This window comes from Benincasa hispida, chromosome 9, assembly GCF_009727055.1.
Source record: "Benincasa hispida cultivar B227 chromosome 9, ASM972705v1, whole genome shotgun sequence".
Lineage (NCBI taxonomy): Eukaryota > Viridiplantae > Streptophyta > Magnoliopsida > Cucurbitales > Cucurbitaceae > Benincasa > Benincasa hispida.
The window spans coordinates 82520557-82546260 of NC_052357.1; the positions used below are offsets into that span (position 1 = coordinate 82520557).

The 25704-nt window shown below is 31.4% G+C and overlaps 2 protein-coding genes and 2 non-coding genes across 4 annotated transcripts; all 4 read left to right on the plus strand.

Moving 5' to 3' along the window:
- The first annotated feature begins 1030 nt into the window (after window positions 1-1030).
- On the plus strand, window positions 1031-1931 carry LOC120084938 (serine carboxypeptidase-like 3). Its single transcript, XM_039040749.1, has 6 exons — window positions 1031-1081; window positions 1181-1247; window positions 1334-1451; window positions 1536-1640; window positions 1721-1766; window positions 1851-1931. The coding sequence occupies exons 1-6, from the start codon at window positions 1031-1033 to the stop codon at window positions 1929-1931; spliced, it is 468 nt and encodes a 155-aa protein (XP_038896677.1).
- Window positions 1932-9521: 7590 nt separating this feature from the next.
- LOC120087440 lies at window positions 9522-9643 on the plus strand. The gene has a single exon (XR_005484579.1). It is a non-coding gene; the product is annotated as a small nucleolar RNA SNORD14 (small nucleolar RNA).
- A 450-nt stretch (window positions 9644-10093) lies between these two features.
- On the plus strand, window positions 10094-10215 carry LOC120087439. The gene has a single exon (XR_005484578.1). It is a non-coding gene; the product is annotated as a small nucleolar RNA SNORD14 (small nucleolar RNA).
- A 10461-nt stretch (window positions 10216-20676) lies between these two features.
- Window positions 20677-25374, plus strand: LOC120085382 (serine carboxypeptidase-like 13). Its single transcript, XM_039041334.1, has 14 exons — window positions 20677-20846; window positions 20946-21091; window positions 22670-22746; window positions 22868-22990; window positions 23072-23192; window positions 23662-23681; window positions 23760-23861; window positions 23945-24031; window positions 24116-24274; window positions 24353-24424; window positions 24506-24624; window positions 24712-24825; window positions 24897-24942; window positions 25027-25374. The coding sequence occupies exons 1-14, from the start codon at window positions 20713-20715 to the stop codon at window positions 25105-25107; spliced, it is 1401 nt and encodes a 466-aa protein (XP_038897262.1). The 5' UTR covers window positions 20677-20712; the 3' UTR covers window positions 25108-25374.
- The last annotated feature ends 330 nt before the right edge of the window (window positions 25375-25704 follow it).

Consider the following 25704-nt stretch of genomic DNA (forward strand, 5'->3'; position numbering starts at 1 on the left):
GGATCCTTTTTGCTTATAACATGAACCTCATCTCTACTAGATTGTATAAGGTAGAATAAGGTTTTGTTAATTAAGGGTGTTCATGATTAAGTTTGGTTTGATGTGGTAGCCAAACTGAATCAAATTTTAGTTTTGAGTATATACCAAATTGAAATGAACAACAAATATTCGATTTTATACATATAGTATATATATATACACATATATGTATGTATGTATATTTCATTCAATTTTATATATATAGGTTTGGTTCAATTCGGTTTTCAAATCCCAAACAGAATTGAATAAAACAATTTAGACATTGTTTGATAACCATTTCATTTTTGGTTTGTTTATTTCTTCTCAATTTTTAAGAATGGTTTACATATTTTTTAAATACAAGTGTTGAATTTTCAACCAAATTCCAACAACAAAAACAAGTTGTTAAAAACTACTATTTTTAGTTTTCAAAATTTAGCTTGATTATTGAAAACATTGATAAAATGTAGATTACAAAATAATAAATTTAAAAGTGGAAGAAGTATTTATAAATTTCTTTTTAAAAAAACTAAAAATTAAAAATGAAATGGTTATCAACCGGAGTCTCAATCTTTTTTATTATTTACATCCAATTGAACCGATGTTTTAGTAAAAATCGAATTCTAGATTCGGATTAGTCGGATTTAGTGTTCACGCCTATTGTTAGACATACACAAAGATATCTAAAGAGAACTGGTAATGTATGTAATTAATAATCGGTGCATAGTCATTGACTAGTAATTGCAAAGGAGAATATGGGAAGATTGATCCAAATAATGTGGAGTGCATAAAACATCTACCAACCTACAAAGAGGCTTGTTTTAATTTGTAGTATTTATAAAAATGTTGTTGAAATTTTTTGATCTTCAAGATATAATATTTGTGAGAATTAATTATTTGTACTGTGTGAATAGAATAACATGTTTGGTGTATTTTGCTCAGTTTTTGTGTGACCCCAACCCAAAGACCTGAACTGTGGAGATCTCTCTATAACACCTTTGAAGATCAAGAAATGGTTCTTGCTCCAAAAGCCTTACCTTCTCAGCTTTCTATTGACTGTCAAGTGAATTTGTTCTTCTAACTTTTTTATTTTTTCTGGTCCCAAAAATGAGGAAGCTCTCCTATGATCTTGAATCTTGAATCATGTTGTCCTCGCGTATAGGAGTATAAATACAACCTCGATTATTATTTGGCCAACGATGACCGAGTTCGAAAAGTATTGCATATACGTAAGGAAATTAAAGAGATAAGTTGTTTATTTAATTACAAACATTAGCGACGACAAGATATGTTGAATGTGTATGTATATTTTCTTAACAAGGAACTATTAAAGAATGGGAAAGATGGAATGTTATTGATGATTATGAATATAATATTAGGATTGTTGTTCCTTATCATGTAAATCTCGGTTTAAAAGGTTATCGGTCTTTGGTTTTTAGTTACTATGCTATAACCTATCCAATTAAATGATATTTTATTTAAGATTTTATGTATTCTAATTATTTTTGTTGATTGAGATATAGTGAAGATCATGATATGATGGTGCCCACGGAAGCAAGGATCGAATCTCTAAATTATTCCACTATTGATGATTGGAGACCTTGGTTTATTTTGGTGATCAAGTACTCGGATAATTACTTTATTTGAATTACTAAAATTATGATTTAATCTAATGATTTAAAGGTTAATTCATTTTTTATAGATACACAATAACATATGCAAATAGCATGACATTTGCAACCATTAAAGTAAGAAAAAATTCAACGTAAAACATTGGTTATTGTTTTCCAACTAGGTGACCGATTGTGTTTGTTATTTCATGAAATTTTCAGGGTGGAGGGCACACAATAGAATACAAGCCAGACGAAAGAAGTATAATGTTTTATAGATGGATAACAGGAGAAGCTTTATAAAAAAGTTAGGGATGAATAATGTGTTTTACTCCCTTTGAACACTATTTTGATCCTTGTGGAATTTTCAATTATGTGGACAAACAAAAAATAAATGGATGATTTTTATGTATGTGATGTGTATTAGATTTTGAAAGGGTTAAAATAATTCTTTTTATTATATTTTAAATCAAAACATATTTTTCAAACATGTTTAAAAGTGATTTTAAAATGATAAATTTCACTTTTGACGTGTATAATATTGATTTCCTTCTAAAGTTAAGGGAGCGGATCCAGTTAAAAAGGTACGTCTTCAAATTCTAAGAACTAAGTTTGAAACTTTGCATATAAAAGAAGGGGAAGTCATCTCAAATTATTTTTCTAGAGTCTTAACTATCACCAATCAACTTTTAAAAAATGACCAAAAGATTGATGATGTTAAAATCATGGAGAAAATACTAAGATTATTAGATCAAAAGTTTGAACATAGTGTCGCCATAATCGAAGAATCAAAAGACCTGGAGGTCATGACCATTGAGCAATTCATGGGTTCATTACAAGCATATGAAGAAAAGAAAAAGAAGAACAAAGGAATCGTCGATCAATTGCTCATGTTGCAAGTTGATTCGACTAGTGGAGGAATTAGTCCTAATAATCACTAGAAGAATTTCGGGCTTTAATGTCGGTTGAAAAAAGTGAAATCAGATGTATAATGTCGGTTTTAAAAAAAACGGATCTTTAATGTCGTTTTAAACCGACATTGAAGATGGGCTTTAATATCGGTTTTAAATCGACATTAAAGGTGTAATTATTTTTTTTTTCTTATTTTATTAAAAAATTAAACAACTATCGCGCTCGCCCCCTTTTTCATCTTTACCCTATTGGGCGCGCCGGCCTCCATTTCTCTGCCTCCATTTCTCTCTTACCCAAACCCTAACCGATCTCCTTCACTGTTCGTCCGTCTGTGGTTGTCCGCCGGCCGTCTGTCGGTCTCCGTTAGTCTCCATCAAGTTTGCCGTCTTTTGTCCTTCAGTCTCCAACCGTCGATCCGAGAATTTCAGGCTTTAAGGCTTTGGCAGTCCATCGATCGTCCGTCGTCCATCAGACTTTAAATCAGAAATGATACCACCGGCCGTCTATCGATCCCTGTCGATCCGAGTGACCATCACTTCCGGTGGAGTTGTGAGTTTCTGATTTTTTGTTTTTTTGTTTGCATTAGATTTTCAATCGGATTTTGTTGCTTTGGCAGTGTTCTTTATTGCAATTAATGAATCGTTGTTCCTTCTCTATGCTTTAATTCTTTGTATATCGTTTGTGTTTGGTTCTTGAGAAACGTTTGCAATGGAAAACTAACCGACTCACTGACCGTTTGCAATGTAATTCTTTCTATGTAATTAATATTTGTTCCTTGGTAGGTAGGTCGGAAGAGCCTAATATTTTTTTGGAAGATTCAAGAATTTATTTCTATTAGTCTTGTCATTTTCAAATCTGTAGCCGTAGGTACAAATTAGTGTTCAGATCTATATCCGTGGGTACAAATCTGCCAGTGGGTCGTTGGTCGTCGGTTGTCTCTGCTAGTGGGTCATCTCTGCCGTGGTCGATCTCCATCGCGTCCGTTAGTATGATATTTTCTTATATCCATTTTTTTTACTGAAATGAATCGATGCTTATCTTATATATTGTTTGTATGTCAGTGAGTCGTCCGTTAGTATGATATTTTCTTATATCCATTTTTTTTACTAGTTGTTACTGCTTCTGTTGAACAAACGGGGTTCAATATGAAAAATGGAGTGACCCATCCCAGTACTCTTGTTGTTGTAGTTTTACTTGTACATGGTGGAACCAATGTTATATAGTTAAAATTTAGTATCTATGGTTTGTAATTAGAACTTAATCCCTATAATTTAGATGATTTCTACAATTGATTCAGCGCTCGAGTTTTTTCACATAATTTATGTAAATAACTTGGAAGGTGGAGATATAGCCATTTTTGCTATTAAATTTTTGTGCATAATGCTTGAACGTTTTGCTATTTTTGTGGATTCACCTAAACAAGAAAATAGGATTTCACAATTTTGTCAATAAGCTTTTGGAACGTTTACTGCAATTATTGTGTGATATAAGCCTTAAAGCTGATGGATGTAAGCATGGTTGGACAAGAACATTGATGAAGTTACTTGAAGAAGTTCTATCTCATGCTTTGTTCCATACTGTACATATCCTATGCAGGAAAATAGTAACTTTCAGAACCTAAAACTAAAATGTTGTATGATTTAAGATTGTACTCATACTTTTGTTATTGTGTTGTTGTTTTCAAAGAAGAAAGAGGCAAAATTTATTTTTGTATTAGAGAAATCTCTTTTTCCAAATACTATAGGTCTTGAAGAACATCGCTCGGAGAAGAACAAATGTTTAGATGTGTAAATCCTAAATTTTGTTATGTGTAAATCCTGATCTATTGGTTGATTGTTGGATGTTTAGATTTTGTTATTGCTCTATAGAACTACATGTTAGATTTGTGATATGTTTTTTATATGTTAGGTATTTTATTCATTGTTAGCTTTTCTTGAAGTATTTATAGAAAGAGTCTAACTCTAAGGACACGGTTTATTGTGATATTTGTTTGGATTGATGGAATTTTGAACTTTGTTGGGTTTTTGTTTTTTGGCTTTTCTTTTCATTGATAGGAACTGAGTCCTTGATATTGACTCATACAAAACACGATCTAAGGACATGGTTTATTGTGATATTTGTTTGGATTCAATACTTGATTTTGAGTGAAGTTTTTTATTTGTTAGGTTCAAGTTTGACGTGTAAGGCTAAACTTTGATTCTTGGGGATTTAGAAGGAAGATAGGAAGATTGCAATGGACGTGTTTTAAGAAGGTTGACAAGTGGAGAAGGTGCACCCAACACAAAAAGGAATTCATAACAACATTAATAACAAGTACAAGGTAATATTTATAAGATGCTTATCTTAAAAGCTCATTTGTTCTAAATTTGTTGATGTTGCATATTTTACCATCATAATTTTATGATTTTAAATTTTCTCTTGTTATTTTTTTTTTTTTTTTTTTTTTTTGTAGATTGAGTTGCATATTTTAAAATCATGGATAAGTTATGCATGAAATGGAATAGAATGTCAACTGAGTATGGTTTAGGGGTCGAGATGTTTATTAAAGATGGTCTACAACATTCAAATATACTGAATGTCATGAGTTGTCCATGTTTGAAGTGTGTGAATGCAAAGACTCTAGATGTCAACAAAATAATAGACCACTTATTTTTTAATGGTATAGATCAAAGTTATCAGACATGGATTTTTCACGGTGAATCATTACCGATTAAGAGAAACAATGAAAATGTGTCTACTAGTGAAAAAGACGAAGTTGATAAGGATGATGTTGATGTTGATGACACAATTGAAATGTTTGAGGCTACATACAATAACTATTTTAGTGGAAAATCCGATAATTTTTAAGAATTATTAGATGATGCGAAGAAACCATTGTACCCAAATTGTAAAACTTTTTCCAAAATATCTACATTGGTAAAGTTATATAATTTAAAAGCTAAATTTGGATGGAGCGATAAGAGTGTCACTGAGTTGTTAGAATTAATTCATGACATATTACCTAGTCCTAATGAAATTCCAACTTCTACTTATGAAGCAAAAAAGATGTTGGGTATTCTTGGAATAAAGTATGATTATAATGAACATGGACAACTGGTTGGATCTGGAGCAAAGAAGATGCAGAGTTATACAGGAGTTTGTGTTCAACAACAAATTCCTATAACGTATGATTCTTGGAAAAGAGTTCCAAACCATTTAAAAAACAAACTTTTTGATTGTGTAGCGGTATGTTTCTAAACTTTTAATTCATGTGCATAGTAGTTTATTAGTTTATTGTTTAACTACTTTTTTTCATTGTGCAGATGTCGTTCAATGTGGATTCTAAGTCCAAACATTGTATACTAATGTTTGCATCTAGGAAGTTTTGGACTTTCAAGACAACGTTGACTCAAAAAATTATACTTCCATTTAAGGATGAACCTTCGGTCTTACAATTTCTACCCCAACAATATTCTCATATAGAGCAAGATCATTGGACATCGTTTGTCAGTGAATGATTGAGTGAAGAATGGGAGGTAAGTCATTCACAATAAATTACATGTCAACATTATCATTGTTTTGATAGGTAACTTCAACTAGTTTTGTTGTACAAAAAATCAGTCGTCTTAATAAAGAAAGACGTGTGAAATGTGTATATAATCACAACATTTCTCGGAAGGGCTATGCGAATCTTGCCCAAGAATTAGTGAGTTATTCGACTTAAATTAAATCTTTTATTCTAATATGTTTATGCTAATTAAATTTGTATGTTCATATAGAACCTATCGAATGACCCTTCTTATCGGGCGACTTTATGGAAAGAAGCAAGAAAAGGAAAGAATAATGAATACTTTGATGAAGTTACTCGAGAATGTGCCAATCGGATTGTAAGTATATATTATGAAAAGTTTAAGATGGCATATATATAATGTTTGGAACTTGTGATGATATAGATATTGTGTGAAAATTGTAATATGTTTTACAGGATAAATTGGCTGAATTTCATGAAGGTGAAGATGTTCTCACCGAAGCATTGGGTACGGAAGAACATTGGAGACGTGTTAGAGGAATGGGTGATTTTGTTTCCCATTCTCAATATTTCAAATTATTAAAACCAAAGTCCTCTACGAGCCAAGAAATTGAAGAAGGCTCTAGTAAAAAAAATGTTCAACATGGTAAAGTGTCAAGAGAAAGAACTCATAGCGACAATCTCATAAGTCCAAATCATCTGTTGGAAGTGTTGCACTAAGTGCATCTGAAGAAGAAAATACTGAGAAGATGTCTAAAGAAGATTTGGAGGTAATTTATTTGTTGTGACTTTTAAATTTTAATCATATTGTATGTGCTTAACCATGCATGACATAAGTTCTTTTAAATTTGTTAAGGGGACACCATGCTACTTGGCTATAGGAAACTATATATAATATTGTTGCAGTAGGCACAACATTTGATGATGATGTGTCATGCTTAACTGTTAAAGTTTTGATTGACATTGTCATTAGAGAAGATTTTCCTATACCAATTCGTAAAATGGGCAACTTCGTAAAATGGCCTCGTGAGCTTGTAGTTATGGTTGATGAGAAAAAAATATGTCTCTTTTTCAGTGTATGAGTTTGGTTATTTATTATTTTTCCTACTTTGAATTTTTGTAACTTTGGTTATGGTATGACCATTCACCAATTAAGAGCTTCGGCCAATCTTCCAAATATACTAACGCTAATGGTACTATCAAACTATTGAACAGACATGCCATGCGTAACATGAATGATGTAGACATGATTTGTATCACTTTGGACGAGCATATATTTGGAAGAGACAAATTTATTTATCTAGGCTGCGATGATCTGATCCAATATTGCAATATGGTTGAAATAGGCTACATGTATATTTTGACATACATTGCATAAGTATTACTCATCTAGATTCACTTGTGTATATTTTGTTTCATGTTTATAAATAATAACTTTTACTTTGTTTAGGTATCTTTGAGATGAATGTGGTCATGATATTACGAAGAGGTTTTTTATAATTGATCAAGCAAGAATATTACCACACGTGAAGTCTTAAGATATCGATCCAGAAATTTAGCCAATCAACTAGAATTGGCTAATTTAGACCAATTAATCCTCATTTCATATAACACAGGGTAAGTAGATACAAGTTCTTAAGTTATTTTTAATTTGCATTATACACATACTAATATTTCAAAATTGTTGCTTATTATAGTTAATCATTGGATATTGATTGTAATCAATCTACAAGAAAATTGTGTTTATGTTTTGGACTCTCTTCGAAGCAAGGTTCAAGAGGATTTTCAAGGAGTTATAAATATGTAAGTGTAATTGAACTTTCTTAGCTCTTAATTGAAGTATTTATGTTTAACTAATGTTTTTAAACTATTTAGTGGATTAAAAACATGGTAAGCCAAGCACGATCTTCAACATCATCGGTCTTATCCAAAATGGAAACCTATAAAGATAAATTTGCATTCATTTTTTAACAATTTATGTTCATTCGACTTCTTTATAACAATTTAACAATTGTTTTCAATTTCTTTATATGCAGTGCCCTCGTCAATTAGATTCTTTAGGATGTGGGTACTACGAAATAGTGCATAATCCTACTACTCCCATTACTAGCCTCGTATGTAAATTATTTATTTTTTATATAGTATTAGCTTTAATTTAATAAATGGACGTAAACTTATGTTGAATTTATCTTATTTTTTTCCTTTTTGTAGTTCAATACAAAAGATGCATATACGCAAGGAAAGATTGACGTAATTCGAACCTAATGGGCAAGTTTTGTTGGCCGATTTGTGTAACACTACAAGAATTTTGGGCTTTAATATCGGTTGAAAAAAGTGAAATCGGATGTATAATGTCGGTTTTATTTTTTTTAAAAAAAGAAGATCTTTAATGTTGATTTTAAACCGACATTATAGGGGTACCTTTAATGTCGGTTTTAAACCGACATTAAAGACTCGCTTCACTTTTTCCTCTAACTTTCTATTTCCCCCCCATTTTTTTTCATTTCCCTCTTTCTTTCTCAAGATCTTCTTCCTTCTCTTCGCTTTCAACATTCTCACTCTTTGTATTTACTTCACTTCTCACTCTAAAACCTACCCTCCCACTTATCCTCATCGGAATCCCACTTCCGAAAAACCCACATTCTTCCAAGCCCTAGCCCATCTTGCCTTCTTATCTCCCTTAGTCTCACTCCCCTATCCCTCCCCGTTCTTGTGAGGCCTATTTCGGCAATGGCTTCACCAACCGTGTAGATATTTTCAAGCCTAAGCTCGCTGGATGGTTCCGGTGCTGGTATAGTGAAACTCTTGAAAGCTCCACATGAAGGGGGGGGGGGGGGGAGTGCGAATGTGGCTAGAGAGGATTTACATGTCTGGAGGAGGCGAGCAGATTGAAGAGGTGATCGAAAGAAAGAAAAAGATGGAGTTTCAGCCGAGGTCGAGGATCGGAAGAACTGTTCAAACTCTATTTTCAGCACCGTCAAAGCCAAGGTTTGTCTGATTCGTTCATGTTTTTCATTTCTCTCTTAGATTTGTCCATGAAATCCGCTCAAGCTCCATGCCAATATATTTGAACATGTTTTTTAGGTCTGGTTTGTGTGGTTTGTCTAATTTGTTCTAGAGCTGGTATCATGTATACTTTAGACATCAATGAGCCAGACTAAAAACTGAAATCCAACATGTTCTCCTTGAGTGGGGATGGTTTTTTAGATTTGTTTTCCCAAATGCGTTTTAGATTTGTTTTTGGTTTGGTTTTCTTCTATTGGAAGGCAATAAATTAGAGTCTCTGATGCGCTTCTAATATTTCGTAGCGTTTTCAGCGCTATACGTTGCCGACAATGATCTTTGGGAGATGATATTCTGGCATTTGCTTCCTTTATGATGCTTATGCATTAAGATTTTCCCACATTCTATATTCTCTTTTATTGTTTTTTTATTTGATTTTTCTTATTGATTTGTATGATGATTTGGTAATGATTCTGTTATGATACATTTAAGGCTTGTTTCTTAAAACATTCGCAGTCGCCACTTGAGAACTTTCGCTTTCGCCAGGCTTGAGAGTTCTGCTGTTCTTATCCTTCCTTGGATGTTTGAGGCTCTATTTAAGAGTTTTACTTCTAGTTTCTCGATGATTTGATTTTTAAGTTTTTGTTTTATAATGCATGTTCTCTCTTCAAAACCCCCCAACGACTATTGTTGGGCTTTAGACGAGTTATATATTACTGATCATTGCTGCTTGGAAAATCTTATATACAAGTACTATTGCTTTTATTTGAATTCTTGGTTTTGTTTGCTTTTCACCTGGATAATCATTTGAACTGTTGGTTCTGCTCTTAACTTATATTTTAACCTCATTTGAACTGTTAGTTCTGTTGAGGACTTGTTTGTAACTTCATTTCCATTTGCCACTAGAAATCATTAAATATTTTCCTTTTGTTCTTAACTCACCTTGATACTCCGTTTCCCCTATTTTTGTTTCCCTTTTTCGAGTTCTTTCTGGTGGTATCTAAATAATTCTCCATGCTCTACGTTAGGTTTGATGTTTTGATAACAATAATGATATCTTGAAGACTTGTTTCTCAAAAGATTCGCAGTGGCCGCCTAAGAGCTTTCGCCTTCGCCAGGCTTGAGAGCTAGTGCTGCTTTATCCTTCCTTGGATGTCTGAGTCTCTTTAACTCTTTGGAAATACTTTTTAATTTTTTATATTTGTGTTGATGCCATTTTTCTAAGGGTTGCTTATCCTAATATATGCTGCCATCTTGGAATGTCTGAAGCAGGTCTGAATCTGTTTGCTTTGTCATTATTCAATCTTCATCTTTCCATGAATTTTTATTAAGCTTATGAAAAACATTTGATGGAGAAACTTTATAGCCTTTTATTGAATTTCAACAAGGAGTTGGCTCGATAAATAGGCAATCAAAGTATGGTTGGCAATAACAATAAAGTAATGAACCAACCAATATGAAAACTAATTCTAATACTCCCTTGAACATCAATCATAAAAGTTGTCTAAAACTTTCCCATTTTTCAGGAGGCCAAATTGCTCTTACTTTGTGTCTGCTTCTTGCAGTTTTTTCATCAAAAATTTCATCAGATGTCAACCGTCCTTTTGGAGACGAGGTACTTTAATAAACAACTTTTCAAATGACCAAGTAATTTCTAGATGTACCAGTGTATAGGTCTGCATATCTACAACTAGTTCATGAAACTCTCATTACTCATGCAATTTCGAGCTGCTCATAAAGCATCTAAAGAAGTTGGTGCTCAAATAGTTTTTGGTGACCGGCCAATTGAAATAACTGTATGTATTTTCTCCTGCAAAATGATACTATTATGTGTTTTCAACTGCAAATGACTGTAGAATTTGGCCCATTTAGATAATTTAATCCATTTGATCACTCCAATATGATTTATTTATTCATGCAGCTAGAAAGGGCATGGAATGCTCTGATTTGGACTGAAGTTGAGTTTAGTAAGCAACGTTATTCGTGGAATAACATCGTAATCTGATTTTTCTCAGAACAATGATGAGGTTCTTTCCCACTTGAAACCTTGTATTGATTTGTTTGAATTCAAACCATAGACACCTTTAGTTATCATTCATAGACAACCAACTTCAATAATAGTGTTATACTGAATTTAAAGCTTTTTTTAGTGTAATTGGTTAGTAACCTCAAATATATCAAGGATCTATATATTAGCAAAATTCTTTGAATGTTTTCTCAGGTAAAATCTTGTCTATATTAAAGCTTCAATTGTATATGTTTTTAAGTGATTTAACCTTATTATCGATGCAATATAAAAGGAAACTTCCTTTCTTTAGGCTATGTTTACTAAACTTTCAGTAGGTATAGGTCAGGCTAGGAACCGAGTCAGAGGTGACCATAGAAAATACAGACAAAGAGACATAAATTTGGAAACGACATAAATTTGGAAACATTTTTTTAGAATATAGATTGGCTACTTGCAAAACTTTCAAAGAGGTTCAGTCAAATCAAAGTTTAACATTTTTCCTTTGTTTTCTCGAACATTTGTGTTTTCCCCCCAATATGATTGCTTTTGTTACTTATGAACATTGCTTATATACATATGAAGATCATAATTAAGCATATCAATTTTTGTTGAAGTACGAATCAATACATGCATCATATACTTCCTAATGTTGCAAAAATCATTCTTTTGCAATGGATGTGTTGCTTCAGGAATCTGGTGGAAATGGTAGTTCTTTGCAGCTTTATGAGAAGCTTAGTTTTTCTTATCCGTCCCTCCTTCAACCTCTCATTCATGAACGAAATACTGTAAGTACAATCCTACAATACATTTTCAGTTCTTACTTTTGCATTTATTTGTAATCACCATTTTTTTTTCATTTCGACATTCACAGTTACAAAGTTCTTAATATAGTTGCATTTGCAGTACCTTGCATGGTCTCTGAAGCGTAGCAAGGCAGTGAATAAGAACAAGGGCACATGAAGGTGGAAATGTTCAAGAAGAACATTTTGAAGAGGGGTTGTGCCTGAGACTGCTATAAAGAAGGGAAAGGACTACCCTGTTGGCCCTATTCGTATTGGATTCTTCATTTTTGTCGTCATTGGATCATGTGAGTTTTAGATTTTGAATGCTAATTTCCTCCTTTCCTCTTTCATATTCTTATGCTTATGTTTTGGCATCTTTGAATGCTAATGTACTATTTATGCACATTCCCAATAAATACGGTTAGTTGAATATGAATTATGATCACATTTTCACTTTCAATCCTTTGTCCTAAACCTTTATTGTTTGTGATTCTTTAAACAACAGTGGTCAGACAAAAATGCCTATAACCAGACACTACTGAAGCTGGGGTTCAAGAAGAATTATGAAGGGATCCATACTTACCAAGTGGAGAGGGACAGTAAACCTATAATATTTGTAAAATCATAATGTTTGTATTACTTATAATTTGTGTTTTCAAGGCCTGAATTATTGTACGACCTTTTAAATTATAATTTTATACCAGAATTTACGGATTAAATGTAATAGATTTATAATCCATACATGAATAATATGTCATAGCCACAATGTTCGATGATGATGTGTTATGTTATACTTTTTGACCGAAAAAATGGATTTGGCAACGAAATTTTAAAAAGAAAGGACAATAATTGATAAAATGGACAGTAAAGGGCTTTAATCACTAAAGACCTTCAATGTCGATTGAAGGTTGTGTTATTGGTGTTATTGAAGCCTTTTAATGTCGGTTTAAAACCGACATTAAAGGCAACCGACATTAAAGTTGAAGGTTGTGTTATTGGTGTTATTTAAGCCCTTTAATGTCGGTTTAAAATCAACATTAAAGGCAACCGACATTAAAGGGCTTTAATAACACTATCTTTAATGTCGGTTTAAAACCGACATTAAAGCCTGAATTTCTTCTAGTTAATAGAAGCGAACAAGGACAAGAACATGGTGGACATCGAGGACGAGGAGGAGGTCATGGAAAAGGACATAGTTGGAAGCCCAATGAAAACAACAACAATAACTCCTAAAGAGGACCAGGAAACTCAACAAAATATCATGGACAAGGCAACTCAAGATCAGTTACAATAAATCAAACGTTAAATGCTATAATTGTCAGAAGTTTGGTCATTATACATTTGAGTATAGAGCTCCCAAGAATAATAGAATTGAAGAGAAGGTGAGCTACATTGAAAAAAAAAGTCAATAATGTGGCACCTTATTGATGGCTTGCACGAAAAATGAATGGAGCAAAAATAATGCATGGTACCTGGACACTGGGGCAAGCAACCATATGTATGGAGAAAGAAATATGTTCGTGGAGCTTGATGAATCAGTGAATGGCAATGTAGCCTTTGTAGATGAATCCAAGGTAGAAGTAAAAGGAAAAGGTAACATTCTCATCCGATTGAAGAATGATGATCACCAATTTATTTCAAATGTTTATTATGTGCCAAATATGAAGAGTAGTATCTTAAGTCTAGGATAACTCTTAGATAAAGGTTATGAAATTCGTTTAAAAGATAATAATATTTCTATAAGAGATAATGTAAGTAATTTCATTGCTATGGTGCCAATGAACAAAAATAGAATGTTTATACTTAACATTCAAAATGATGTCGCAAAACGCCTCAAGATGTGTTACAACGATACATCTTGGCTTTCACATCTTTTATATGGGCATCTCAATTTTAAGGGATTAGAGTCACTCTCTAAGAAGAGCATGGTGAGAGGGCTACCTTCCATAAGCCACTCTAATCAAGTGTGCAAAGGATGTCTACTTGGTAAGCAGTTCAAGAAAAGCTTTTGGAGTCAAACTCAAAAGCTCAAAGGCCTTTGGAACTCATAAATACAAATGTGTGCGGACCAACCAAGCCAAGCTAACTTGGTAAGAGTAACTATTTCCTTCTCTTCATTGATTTTTCAAGAAAAACATGGGTATATTTTGTAAAGCATAAATCAGAGGTGTTCGAGAACTTCAAGTAGTTTAAATCCCTTGTTGAGAAAGAAAGTGGTCTAGTGATCAAGGCTATGAGATCTGATCATGGAGGAGAATTCACATTAAATGAATTCTAAAAGTATTGTGAAGATCATGGAATTGGTTGACCCTTGACCATGTCAGGATCCACTCAACAAAATGGAGTGGCGGAAAGAAAGAACGGAACAATTTTGAATACAGTAAGAAGTATGCTTAAAAACAAGAAAAGACCAGAGGAGTTTTGGGCAGAAGCAGTAGCATGTGCAGTCTACCTATCCAATTGATCTCCAACAAGAAATGTATTTGGGAAAACGCCACAAGAAGCAGAGAGTGGAAGGAAGCCAAGGATTCCCATCTCAGAGTCTTTAGAAGCATTACTCGTGCATATACCAGATGAAAATAGAAGCAAGTTGGATGAAAAGGTGAGAAATACATCTTCATCTGTGATAACTCAAATACCAAAGGCTACAAGCTCTACAATCCAGACAGAGGAAAGACAATCCTGAGTCGAGATGTAGTATTCGATGAAGAAAGAGAATAGGATCGGGCAATATATGATGAAGACTAAAACTTCTTGCCTTACTTCGAGTAAAATGACATTGAGCAAATAAGTACAGTGCAAACACGAGAGGAGCCTTCTATGTCACCAGCTTCGCCAACTTCAAGTTCTCAAAAGGACATAAGCTCAAGCTCATGTGTTCAATGCTTCAAAAGCTTACAAGAAATTTATAAGGTAACCGAAAATCAAGATAATCTTTCTTTATTTTGTGTTCTTACCGATTGTGAGCCCATGAACTTTCAAGAACTTATGGAGAATCCAAATTGGAAAAGCATTATGGAAGAAAAGATTAATGCAATCAAGACGAATGACAATTGGGAGCTAGTCTCACTTCCAAAAGGTCACAAGACGATTGGTGTGAAATGGGTTTAATTACAAAGCCAAGTAGAATGCAAGAGGAGAAGTTGAAAGATATAAGGCAAGACTCGTGGGGAAATGTTATAGTCAAATAGTCGGCATTAACTATGATGAGGTATTTGCTCTTGTTGCTCGACTCGGAACTATTAGATTAATAATTTCATTAGCAGCTCAGAAAAATTGGTAAATCAATCAAATGGATGTGCAATTTGCCTTCCCCAATAGAGTAATAGAGGAAAAAGTCTACATCGAGCAACCTCAAGGCTATAAAATTGAGGGAAAAGAAGAGAAAGTTTTAAAGCTGAAAAAGGTACTTTATGGACTAAAACAAGCTCAAAAGCCTAGAATGCTCGAATAGACAAGTATCTATACCAAAGAAATTTCATCAAGTGTCCATATGAGCATGCACTTTACATCTAAGTCTAAAATAATGATGTATTGATTGTGTGCTTGTATGTAGATGACTTAATCTTTACAGGTAACAAACCAATCATGTTCAACAAGTTTAAAGAAGAGACGACGAATGAGTTTGAGATGACCAACATCGGGTTCATGTCTTACTACCTTGGCATTGAAGTAAAGCAAGAAGATAAAGGCATCTTTATCATATAGAAAGGCTATGCTAAGGAAGTGATCAAGAAGTTCAAGATGGATGATTCTAATTTAGTCAATATACCCATGGAATGTGGAATCCAATTTTCATGTTGTGAGGAAGGAAAAAGAGTTGATCCAACACTCTTTAAAAGCTTGGTTGGAAGTTTGTGATATTTAACATGCACAAGGCTAGATATTCTTTATGTAGTTGGAGTTATCAATCACTTCATGGAGAAACCAACAACCACACACTTGAAGGCAGCAAAGAGAATTCTTCCGTACATCAAAGGTACGATAAACTACGACTTGTATTATTATGTATCTGATAATTATAAGTTCTTGGGATACAATGACAGCGATTGGAGTGGAGATGTGGATGACTACGAGAGTACAACTGGTTTTGTGTTCTAACATGGGAAATACTGCCTTTACGTGGATGTCAAAGAAGCAACTGTTTGTTACTCTCTCAACATGTGAAACAGAATATTTGGTTGTTACCTCATGCCTTTGTCATGCAATTTAGTTAAGAAATGTATTACAAGAGTTGGGACTGCTACAAGAAGAGCCAACCAAAATTTTTATAAACAACAAGTTAGTAATTGCTTTGGACAAGAACCCAGTCTTCCACAACCGGAGCAAGCACATCGATATGCGGTACCATTATATTAGAGAGTGCATCAGAAAAAAGGATGTGCAACTAGAGTATGTGAAGACTCATGATCAGGTATTTGACATTTTCACTATGCCTCTTAAGAAAGAAGACTCCACAAGATTGAGAGATTTGTTCGGGATAACAAAATCAAGTTTAAGAGGGGGTCTTGAAATCTAAACTTGATTTTGGGATAGAAGTAATTGGGTCAAGCTTAAACAAAAGCTTAAGTTCTAGAGATATTACTTATAGGAGATCTTAGAGTAGATTGAAGAATTATCTAGAAAATATAAGAAAAAAGTGTAATTGTAGAGAATATTCTAAAGAGACATTTGTAATTATTAGATCATGAAGTGTTGGCAAACTCCTATCCATAGATTTAGGGGTGTCAACTAGTATAAATAGAAAGTATGTCTTACCATTTGCATCAAGTCAAAAAAAATTATAAGTACTCAATAACACTAGTAGCCTCTTTCTTAATTCTGTTCCAAATTTCTTCCAACCTCCAAAATTCGCTGCGACACAAAACTCTTATATATTTACATACACACCTAAAAGGGTGTGTGTATGGTTCAGATTAATTAATTTTTGTTTCTCTAAGATGGAAGGAGAAGTTTTGCTCCTCTGTAAATTCATCTGAAGACAAAGATTGCTGTTATATGTATTAGAAATAGAATAGAGAAGGAAAATATTAAAGGGAAAAAAAGAGAAGATAAAAATATAGACCACATCGAAACCATTTAATTTGGTCTCCAGTTTTTTTCACTCGCCAAAGAAAGAGGGAAAAGGGGAGAGGAAGAAGAAGACGGCCGAAGGGGGAGAGGAAGAAGAACTGGGTGAAATGATGAGAGAGAAAAAACTTTTTATATTATTATTATTATTATTTAGTTTTAAATAACATTTTAACATTTTAAATAATTAAAAAAAAATTAATCCTTTAAATAGTTGGAGGACCTTTTAAATATATTTTTAAAAACTTAGGGACCAAAAAGATCCATTTTGAAAACTAGGACTAAATGCATCTAATCCTAAAAATCTGAGAACTAAGAATGTAAATTTCCCTATTTTTAAATTTAGACTATACTAAAAGAGGCTAAAAGAGGAGAATTTTCTCCTTTCCTTTTTACCCTTACATATTTTAATAATTTCCTTGTTACCCTCAATACCTCTTCAAATTGTTTAGGTGACCTTTCACCAAGGTAGTAGTTGATTTTGAATAGACACCACTATTTCTAGTTGATGATGTTAAGATACAACTCTTCCATGGTAAATATATAGGTGCGTGATGTACCTATAAAAGTGAAGAAATTGATGGCTAATGCATTCACTATCATTGCAAATTTTTGAATTTCATAAAATATTCATACCCAAAATCTTTCCAAAAATAATGTAGACTATAACTTTTTTGTAATTTGAAGGAAAACATGTTACCAAGTCAATGAAGAGATACACTCTTGAATCAATCCCTTTTCTTTCTTTCTTTTAAGAATTTTATTTTCAATCCTAAATTGTATTGACGAAGTTTTTGAACTGAAATGTTTGTCTTAAAGATGTGATTCCATAAGAAGAACAAAAACCAAATAAAATATTTAAGATGGGATTTAAGATGAGCTTTAGTCACCTATTCATTCCCAAAGTGACAAATATTACAAATACTTACCTCTCTAATAAATGTTGTTTTAAGATTGTGACAAATTTTGCTTGAAATGATAATGAAAACTTGAGAGCAAAATGGATTTTGATCTATTGGTGACAATTTTGTCGTTTTAGGTTTCCTTTTTACATAAAAGAATTTTTAGAGAATGAAGAGACACGGTGAGAGATGTTAGAAATTTAAGGGAATATCCTATAAAAATTGATTCAATTATGTTTAATTCTAATTTTACAATTCTCAATTTTAAATTCTATCTCCTTTCTTTTCAATCTCATTTTATTACTTTTAAGTTGAGCTATTCTATGTTACTTTTTATTTTTTATTTTATAAAAAATTTAGTAACTCATTTAATTTTGTTTGGATTTTTTATTTTACATGAATATGCAAAAAGAGGAAGAGGAGAATAAAAAACCATTAATATGTCTTTCTCTCCGTGATTTCTTAGTTTATATGATTGTTTTACTCAAATTATGTTCTTTTAATTTATTTGTATTTAATTGCAATTATTTTATATTCTTTTAATTGTTTTTTTTTTAATTTGATTACAATCAATTTAGATATAATGGTTCACCCTAATAAAGTTCATTTAATTTATAGATATAAATTTATCTTCAACAAAATTATTTTGCCTACTTTGTTGCCTAATTTTCTAAATACAGTTACTATGAGGAAGATATAAAAAGTTGGTCCAGGTAAGGAAGGATGCAGACAAAATGGAAAAAATTATGAGGTTTTTTTATTATTTTACTTTAAAGATTATAAATGAAGTATTTTCCCTTCTTTTAAAAATATCTATTTTACATTTTAAATATAAAAATTGTTGTAAATTTTTTGATAATTACAAGATATTTTTTCTTTCCAAAAAAATTAATTTTTTAGTGTGATTGTAGCATATAAAACATACAAAAATCTATTTAAAAAACCAACAAAATCTTTATAACAAAGAAAATATAAATATAACTAGCCCAATAATCCTTTTTTTTTCTTATGCCCGATGATTATTTTTATACCTTGAATAAATATATTTAAAATAATTGATGCTAATGATTTTGGAAAAAAAAAATAATAATATTATTATTATTTTTTTGGGTTCAGGAACAAACTATGATATAAGTTTAAAAGTAAGATTTCATTAATAGCAACAAATAATACAAACCAAAAAAACTTTAAAATAATGAATATCTTTCCAACTAGATGATTGTAAAATTTGTTTTTTAGTCGAATTTATAAAGTCGCATGATTTTCGATTAAAATAAATTTGAATTTTCAACTATCAATACAAAATTCATAAACACGTACATGACACGTAATTTCGATAAATGTTGATAGACATTTATCAGTGTTAGTAATAGATAGCGATAGATACTAATAAATATCTATAAGTATCTATTAGTATCTACCACTAATATACAATGACATTTTACTATATTGTAAATAATTTGACTCGTTTTATTATATTTGAAAACAACTTATTTGATAATCAAAGAAAAAAAACTTTGATTAAAAAATTTTTGAAAATAATTTCAAAATTTATGGGTATAACTAAAATCTAGAATTAAATTGAATTTTTATTTACTTGTATAATTAAACTAAATTAATTAATTTTCCTTACAATTACATGATACACATCAATTTAGGATAATTATTTTAAATGACAAAACTATTAGAAATATTTTGAATTATACTAAAATGTCATTGTCTATTGTGGATAGACAATGATAAATAGATGTATATTTTGCCATAAATAAGTTCACTCATTTTGTTTTTACCTTAATTGCAAAATGGGCAAAATAAGTTCTTAATATTAGGCTCGTAGCCCAAACCTTTTAGTTATGCAAAAATAGAAAAAAAAAAAAAAAAAAAGAGCATAACCTACAATTTAAAACAAAAAATGTAAAAAATGTACGGATATACTTGATACACATGATATACATGAGTCATACTTGACACAGATTCGATATGTCCGATATATTTGATACACTTGATAATATCTCTTGATACAGTTGATATCTCTTGATACACTTGAGATACTATTGATATACTATTGATATACTATTGATGTATAATTGATATACTTGATAACCTTTGATACACTACTTGAATTAAAATGATGCTCTTTGATTTTTTTTTAAAGACTTAAACTTCTTCAAACAATCAGCACTGTTCCACACCATCTGTCATCGTCCACCTCTCTGCCGTGGCTCGAGCTCGGATCACAGCCAAACACATGATCACAAACTATAAAATCAAATAATCTCAAATAATTAAAATAAAAAAGTTCAAACTGATGGGTTTTACTATATTAAATTTAATGCCTCGACGGTGTTTGGAAAGACTAGGGCAAAGACGTCGCGGGTTTAACACCGACACCGACAAGTTTAGAGGCGGCGGAATCAACGAGATGTTGGAGGCGGAATGGGAGAGATCGAACTATCCGGATACAGATAAGGCTCTCCGATCAGGGAATTTTCCGGCGACGGTTTTCAACAATCGTATGATAGTTGGAAGCCCCATTTGTTGCACAGATAAGAAATGCTGAAAATGGAAGCGGAGAAGAGGGATAAAAGTGATGATGAAGAAGTAGAGAGGTCAATGGAGTTATATAAAAAGGATGACAGGAGGAATTTTGCTATAAATGCAAAGTTAAAAATTGACGTCACAGTTGCAAATACACAAATACATTTTGCTACCGAATGCAATTTTTTTATATTTAAAAACATATGAAATCCGGAGGGTGAATGAATTTATAACTATGAGTTTTGTCATGTTGTTTGAACAAATGTCGTTAAATTTATAACGAGGGGTGCGCTTTGTATCCTACCATAAAGCAATCGGTCGCTTCGACACCTCCGCTGCTGTCGGCTAGAGCGCACCCACCATGCCCACCGCCGTCTTCCGCCTCTCTGTATTATTAGTCTCTGTTTTTCAAATCATCTCCGCCGCAGGGTCGCACTGGACGGTGAAGTTTCTGCCGGGATTTGCAGGCCGTCTCCCTTTCGAACTGGAAACCGGGTAAGTGATATTATGTATGGGGATTCTTGTAAAAATCAGTTTGGAATTGAAATTTAGAGAAAATAATTTAGCGATTGATCGATTTTTGGAATGGAACAGTTATGTGGGTGTTGGAGATTTGGAGGAAGTGCAATTGTTTTATTATTTTGTGAAATCAGAAGGAAATCCGGAGACGGATCCTCTACTTTTTTGGCTCACCGGTGGTCCCGGTTGCTCTGCTTTAACTGCACTTGCCTTTGAAGTTGGTATACCTTTTACTCTTAATTGCTTCGCGTTTTTGCTAATTAATCCTAATTTCCCAATTAGATACTCCACGAAGGAAACGGATTCTGTTTTCCTTTTTTTTTTTAAAGGAAAAAACAAATTATCGATATCCTTCCTTATTTTCACTGAGATTTCAATTTTTATTCGTTTTTGTTTTTAGTCTATATATTTTAAAATTCAAGACAAGGCCAGAAAGAAAAACCCGTAAATGGAGTAGAAATTGCAAGACGTTTTGAAGTTATAGTCAGGTTTAGACTATAGTACTTAGATAATTTAGATTTGGTTTGATAATGATTTTTATCACGTCTTATAACTATTTGATTTTTTAAAATTAATATATTTTTTATGTAATTATTTTAAATAGTAAAATTACTGTAAATATTTTTAATATAATAAAATGTTATTGTCTATCCGTAAAAAAGATCGTGATAGACATCTATCACGTATACTAATAGATGTCTATCACGATTTATTACTGATAGATAGTAGTATTTGTAAATAAATTTATTTATTTTTCTTTATTTAAAAATATCATTTATTTCTTTTCAATTTATTATGTTTGCGAATTTATTGAGTAAAAGAGTTGGACTCTTCAACAAATTTTAAAAACGAAGACTATTTTCTAAATATTTTTTTAGTTTTCAAAATTTGTCTACTTTTTTAGAACATTGATAAAAAAATAGATGACAAAACAACAAATTTAAAGGTGGAAAAAGTGTTCATAAACTTAAATTTCAGAAACTAAAAACTTAAGATCAAATGGAGTTATCAAATAATGCCTTCATTTTTTTCTTTATAAGCTCGTTTTCTTCCAATTTCTATATTTAGATTTTACTAATTTTTTTAATTAAACATTTAAATATCTAATCAAATTTAGAAGCCAAAACGAGTTCTAAAAAATTATTATTTTTTTCAAAATTTAATTTGATTTTTAAAAATATGAGTAAAAACGAGATAAAAATAGTCTTTATAAATTAATTTTCTTATAGATCAAAACAGAAAAATAGAATGATTATTAAACATTAAAAAGTTAAAAAAAAATTGATGCAACTTGGGGTAAATTTTGTTTTCTTCGCCTTGTTTTTATTATTTAAGAAGTATTTACAAACAAATTTTTATTTGTAAAAAAAAAAAAAAAAAAAAAAACAGAAAAAACTTTTTCAAAATTTGAATATCCTTGTATTAATCACTCAGAGGTCTCTTTTATTTTCTTCTCAGTCGTTTTCTCTCTAAAGTTTTCTGAAGAATCTAAAACGGTGTTTTTCCCTTATATTTTCTTTCTTTTTTTTTTTTCTAAAATTCCTCATTATTTTCATCTTTAACCCAATATTTAAATTCTCAGCTAAATAGATGAGCTTAAAGTATGATATTTAATTTTTATAATTTAAACATTAAATGTCAATTTTTATGATTATTTTATAGTGGATAAGATATAATTATTAAATAAATAATATACTTTTTACAATGATAGAAAACATCATTATACATGTATCGATTATTCCAAAGTGATGATCTAACTTTGTTTGGTTATTATGGTGTTATAATGTCTTTATTGAAAGGTCCCATAAATTTTAAAATTGAGAGATACAATGGGAGCTTACCTCAAATAATCTTGAATCCTTATTCATGGACAAAGGTGAAATTTATTTTCTAAATTTTTGTCGATTGGAAAATTAAAAAAAAAAAAAAAAAAAAGGAATAATTGTCTTGCTATTATAACTCTGTGGAACTAATTTTAAAATGGTGACGTATGCTAGAAATCAAGTATAATATTTGTAGATTTGCCTGTGGGAACGGGATTTTCATATGGTAGGACTCCACAATCTCTTAAAACAGGAGATTTTAGTCAAGTTCATCACTCTATTCAGTTTTTTAAAAAGGTAAATATTAAATATCTTATATTAAGATTTTAGGTATATATCTTTTTTGTGATAAAAGTTTTAACTAGTTTCATTTTGTAGTGGTTAATTCATCATCCAGAATTTATATCTAATCCATTTTATGTGGGTGGAGATTCATACTCTGGTATTATCATTCCGGTTATTGCACAAGAAATTTTAGAAGGTACATATAAATTTGACTTTTTTCATTATATATAGAGAAATTATTTCAAATAGTAAAATCGTTGAAAATATTTACATCAAAATTTAGATGTTGATTTTATCAGTGTCTATCATGGATAGTTCTAAAATTTTGTTATATCTCGTAAATATTTCATTTTTCTATATTTAAAAACAGTTTATATATATATATAGACATAAATAATCAAGGGTTGGTTTCAAATATAATGAAATGAACCAATTAATTTACAACTATAGCAAAATTTCACCGTCTATCTACGATAGACCGCGATAGACTACTATTTTTGTCATCCGTGTCATGATAGACACAAATGATAGTCTATCACAGTCTATCGCTGATCAACTGTGACATTTTGCTATTACTTATAAATATTTTCAACAGTTTTATCATTTAAAATAATTTTCCAATAATAATCTCAAAGTGAAAAAATTGGCTCTTCTTTTTTTTTTTTTTACAGAAAATAAGCATGCTCCCCATGTAAATCTTCAGGTTTGCGATGGAAATTCTCTCTTATATTATAAGTTGCTTGCTCTTTAGAAATGGAGTAGTTATTTTTTTTAATGTTAGGGATACATATTGGGAAATCCAGTCACGATTCGTAACACATATCAAAATTTTGCAATTCCTTTTGCTCATAGAATGACTCTTATTTCTGACGAATTATTTGAGGTAATACATATATTTTTTAAAAAAAAATATGAAGAAAATATAACGAAAGAGACGATTTTTGACAATGAGTTTGGTAATTACAGTCATTGACCTCTAGTTGCAAGGGAGAATATATACATATTGATCCGAGCAATGTAGATTGTTTAAGACATTATAACACGTACCAAAAGGTATATGTAATCACATTTTTTAATTATAAGATACTAAAATTGAAACAGATTTGTGATTATATGTCTTTTGTTCTTCATCCCTAGTGTGTTTCAAATATCCAAAAAGCAAGCATTTTGTTGCCAAAATGTTCATTTCATTCTCCAAAGAAACAAAAAGATGCATCCATTCGAAGATCTCTATACAATACCCCTAAAGTAGTGCTTCTTGATCCCGAGCCAGCACTTCCTTCTCTCGACTGTCCTGTAAATTCTTCTCTCCACAACCTATCTTAAAATCTCATTAACTCATCTTATTGATTGAAAGATATGTTTGGTATGTAGACCTATAAATTCCTACTTTCATATTATTGGGCGAACCACGATCAAGTTCGAAAAGCACTTCACATACGGAAGGTAAATTTTTATTTAGTTTTCTTAGATATCGACTGTGGGAAGATATATTGAATAATGGAATCTATTATTATTATTTTTTAGGGAAGTATTGGAGAATGGACAAGATGTAGGGATGGGAAAGATTACAACTTTGATATTGAGAGTGCTTTTCCTTACCACGTGAACCTTAGTTCTAAAGGTTACAAGTCTTTAATCTATAGGTAACATGCAACACAGACTATGTTATAAAATGGTTATTTACAAATATTTTGTATTTTAATTACTAATTTTACTGACATGATGTATAGTGGGGATCATGATATGATTGTATCGCATTTGGACACTCAAACATGGATTAAGTCTTTAAATTATTCCATTGTTGAGGATTGGAGACCTTGGTTTATTGCGGATCAAGTAGCCGGGTAACCTTTTATTTGCACAATATCAAATATAGTTTGACTCTGATTTAATATGTGGTTTTATTTTTGAATAGATATACAAGAAGTTATGCAAATAAGATGACATTTGCCACCATAAAAGTAAGAAAATTGATGTCAAATAATTAACTTTAATTTTCTTATTATCTACATGTGATTGAGTGGTACATTTTTTAATATTTGTAGGGTGGAGGGCACACAGCAGAATATACACAAAAAGAATGCAGTGTATTATTTAGTAGATGGATAACTGGAGAACCCTTATAAAAAAACATTATAATTAAATGAAACCCCCATAGTTAAATAATTGATGCGAAGTAAAATTTGTAGTCATCGGATTGCCTCCCAAAGTAAATACGTTTTTAAAAAATATTTTGATGTTTATAGCACTACTTGGTGAGAGATTTAAAATATAGAATTCATGGGTTTAAATTCTGTTGATGGATAATGTTGGAATGCCTTTAATTTATTATTTGGTGTTTCAAATAACCTAATACGGAGTCTAAGGACGGTGCACCCTGGTTGAGTTCATGAGTACGCCCCCAAAATCTAAGTTGAATTCGTATTTAACATATTTAATTATTTATGATGTATTTACGATTATGATTATAGAGTTTAGAGAAGTGCACTATAAACACTCTCTAATCATAGAGCTGTCATCATTCTATAATAAAATTATTCTCCCTCAACTTCATGGATGTTCCTAACACACTTTTAATGAACCACGTAAATCTATATGTTCAATCTTCTCTATTCTTTTACATTTTTGTATATTTTTTACTTGTTGATTCCGTAACAGATAATGTGTGTGGCTGCAGCCAAGAGACCATAGAATTTATGTGAGAAATCTCCCTAATTACTACA